We start from the raw sequence: 1,660 nt of genomic DNA on the forward strand, positions 1-1,660 counted from the left end.
GCGGAAACGCCTCTGTGCTTTGAGTGGCGTCTCTCTGATTTACAAAAGGAGAGGCACCGACGGGTAGGCTGCCCTGCTGAAACGTACAGAGCGACTTCGTGTCCCAGAGGCTGCTATCGTCAGCGCTAGCAGCGGGGCAGTGCTGAGTTCCAGATCCGCTTCCCAGGCTGTGGCTAGCCCTTTGGCCAGCCTCCTGGAGCGTCCTGCTGGTTTCTTCTCCGCTGGAACCTTTAAGTGCTTCGGAAAGGACCTCTTCTAAGTGGTGCTTGGCCTGCTGGCATTTCAGCCATAAGATATTCCACCGCTTTAGTTCCTCTTTGCTGCCCAGGGCAAGGATGACCTCGTTGACTCTCTGGAAGTTTTCGGCAGAAACCTTCGCCGCTTCCTGGTGGTAGCTCTGCAAACACCGAATAGCTGACGGGGAATATTTGGCTTCCGCTGAGAGATGCTCCAGATACTCGTTACAATGAACCATCCACTTGTGCGCCTGGGAAAGAATCAAGACCAAAAAAAAATAATTACACAGTTCAATAAATGATGCTGTTACACTTGTAGTCATTAATTAGCTTTTTGTGGATTTGTGCAGCAGCCGTGGCCTAACCTGGGTGGCCCCAGACCAGCCCGATCTCAGAAGCTAACCAGGGTCAGCCCCTAGTGAGCCTATCCCCAGGGAGAGAAGGTAGAGTGACGGCATTTGTATACTTCGGCAGAATGTCAAAAGCACAAAGGCATCGATATGCCCATCGTCCCACTATCACCTCTGCTCCTCTCTTGCCCTGAAAACCCTCCATGGTCACCATACGTCAGACGTGGCTTGACGGCACTTCCCACCACCACCACCACCCCCGCATTACAAACTAAGCACTAATAAGCGGCTAAAATCTTATTACGCTTGTGTGATGTGCTTGCTTATAGGGAGACGGTTTTACCTTTAAACATTCATGGAGTACATAAACTTGGAAGTTTTCTGCTGCCACCAGGAATTAAAATTCCAATTCTCTCTCTTTTGGTAGCATGACCCAGGGTCTGGGCACTTAAGAGGACTATGTGGCCCTGAGGAAGGACAGTACTGATTTCTGGGCTGTTTTTAAAACAAACATTGATTTATTTAATAAAAAACAAAATAGGTTTCTGGTTATTTTGAACTATTACTGAAAAAAACTTGTAAATATAACTTGATAAACTTGGTGTTACAAACAGTCTCTCAGACTTCACTCTGACAGGCTTATACACTCAGTATATTCTCTCTCTCATATATATATATACTAGAAATAAGGCCCGTTGTGGAAATAAATACAACGAGATCTAGAAAGAGGCTCTGGGAGAGTGCTCTGGCTTTGGGCAAACAGTGTCAATTTGCTGTGGCGACCTCAGCAGGGTATAATGACAGAGTCCATTGTTTTCTCCAGAGGGACTGCTCTGTGCTACCTGAAGAGCAGTTGTAATTTTGAGTGATCTCTAGCCCTCAACTGGAGAGTGGTAACAATTGTTACCCAGGCTCCACCCCTCAAATCTCCAGGAATTTCCATACCTAAAGCTGGCAACTTTATCTCCTCCCCTCTCTGCAGCCTCTTTCTAGGCAAAATTCTGTCTTTCTCATTAGCGGGGAGCAAAGCAGCTTACCTCATTCTCTTTGGCTTTGCGATCTGTACAGCAACGC

General features: G+C 47.2%; 1 protein-coding gene across 1 annotated transcript in view; it reads right to left on the bottom strand.

Moving 5' to 3' along the window:
- Nucleotides 1-1,660, bottom strand: part of PLEKHG4B (pleckstrin homology and RhoGEF domain containing G4B) — a 136,635-nt gene that overhangs the window by 44,058 nt on the left and 90,917 nt on the right. Inside the window, exon 14 of the mRNA XM_015417715.1 lies at nucleotides 44-487. Coding sequence (XP_015273201.1) covers nucleotides 44-487 — 444 coding nt within the window. The remainder of the gene's footprint in view (nucleotides 1-43; nucleotides 488-1,660) is intronic.

The sequence above is a fragment of the Gekko japonicus genome, unplaced genomic scaffold, assembly GCF_001447785.1.
Source record: "Gekko japonicus isolate JY-2015 unplaced genomic scaffold, Gekko_japonicus_V1.1 scaffold97, whole genome shotgun sequence".
Taxonomy (NCBI): Eukaryota; Metazoa; Chordata; class Lepidosauria; order Squamata; family Gekkonidae; genus Gekko; species Gekko japonicus.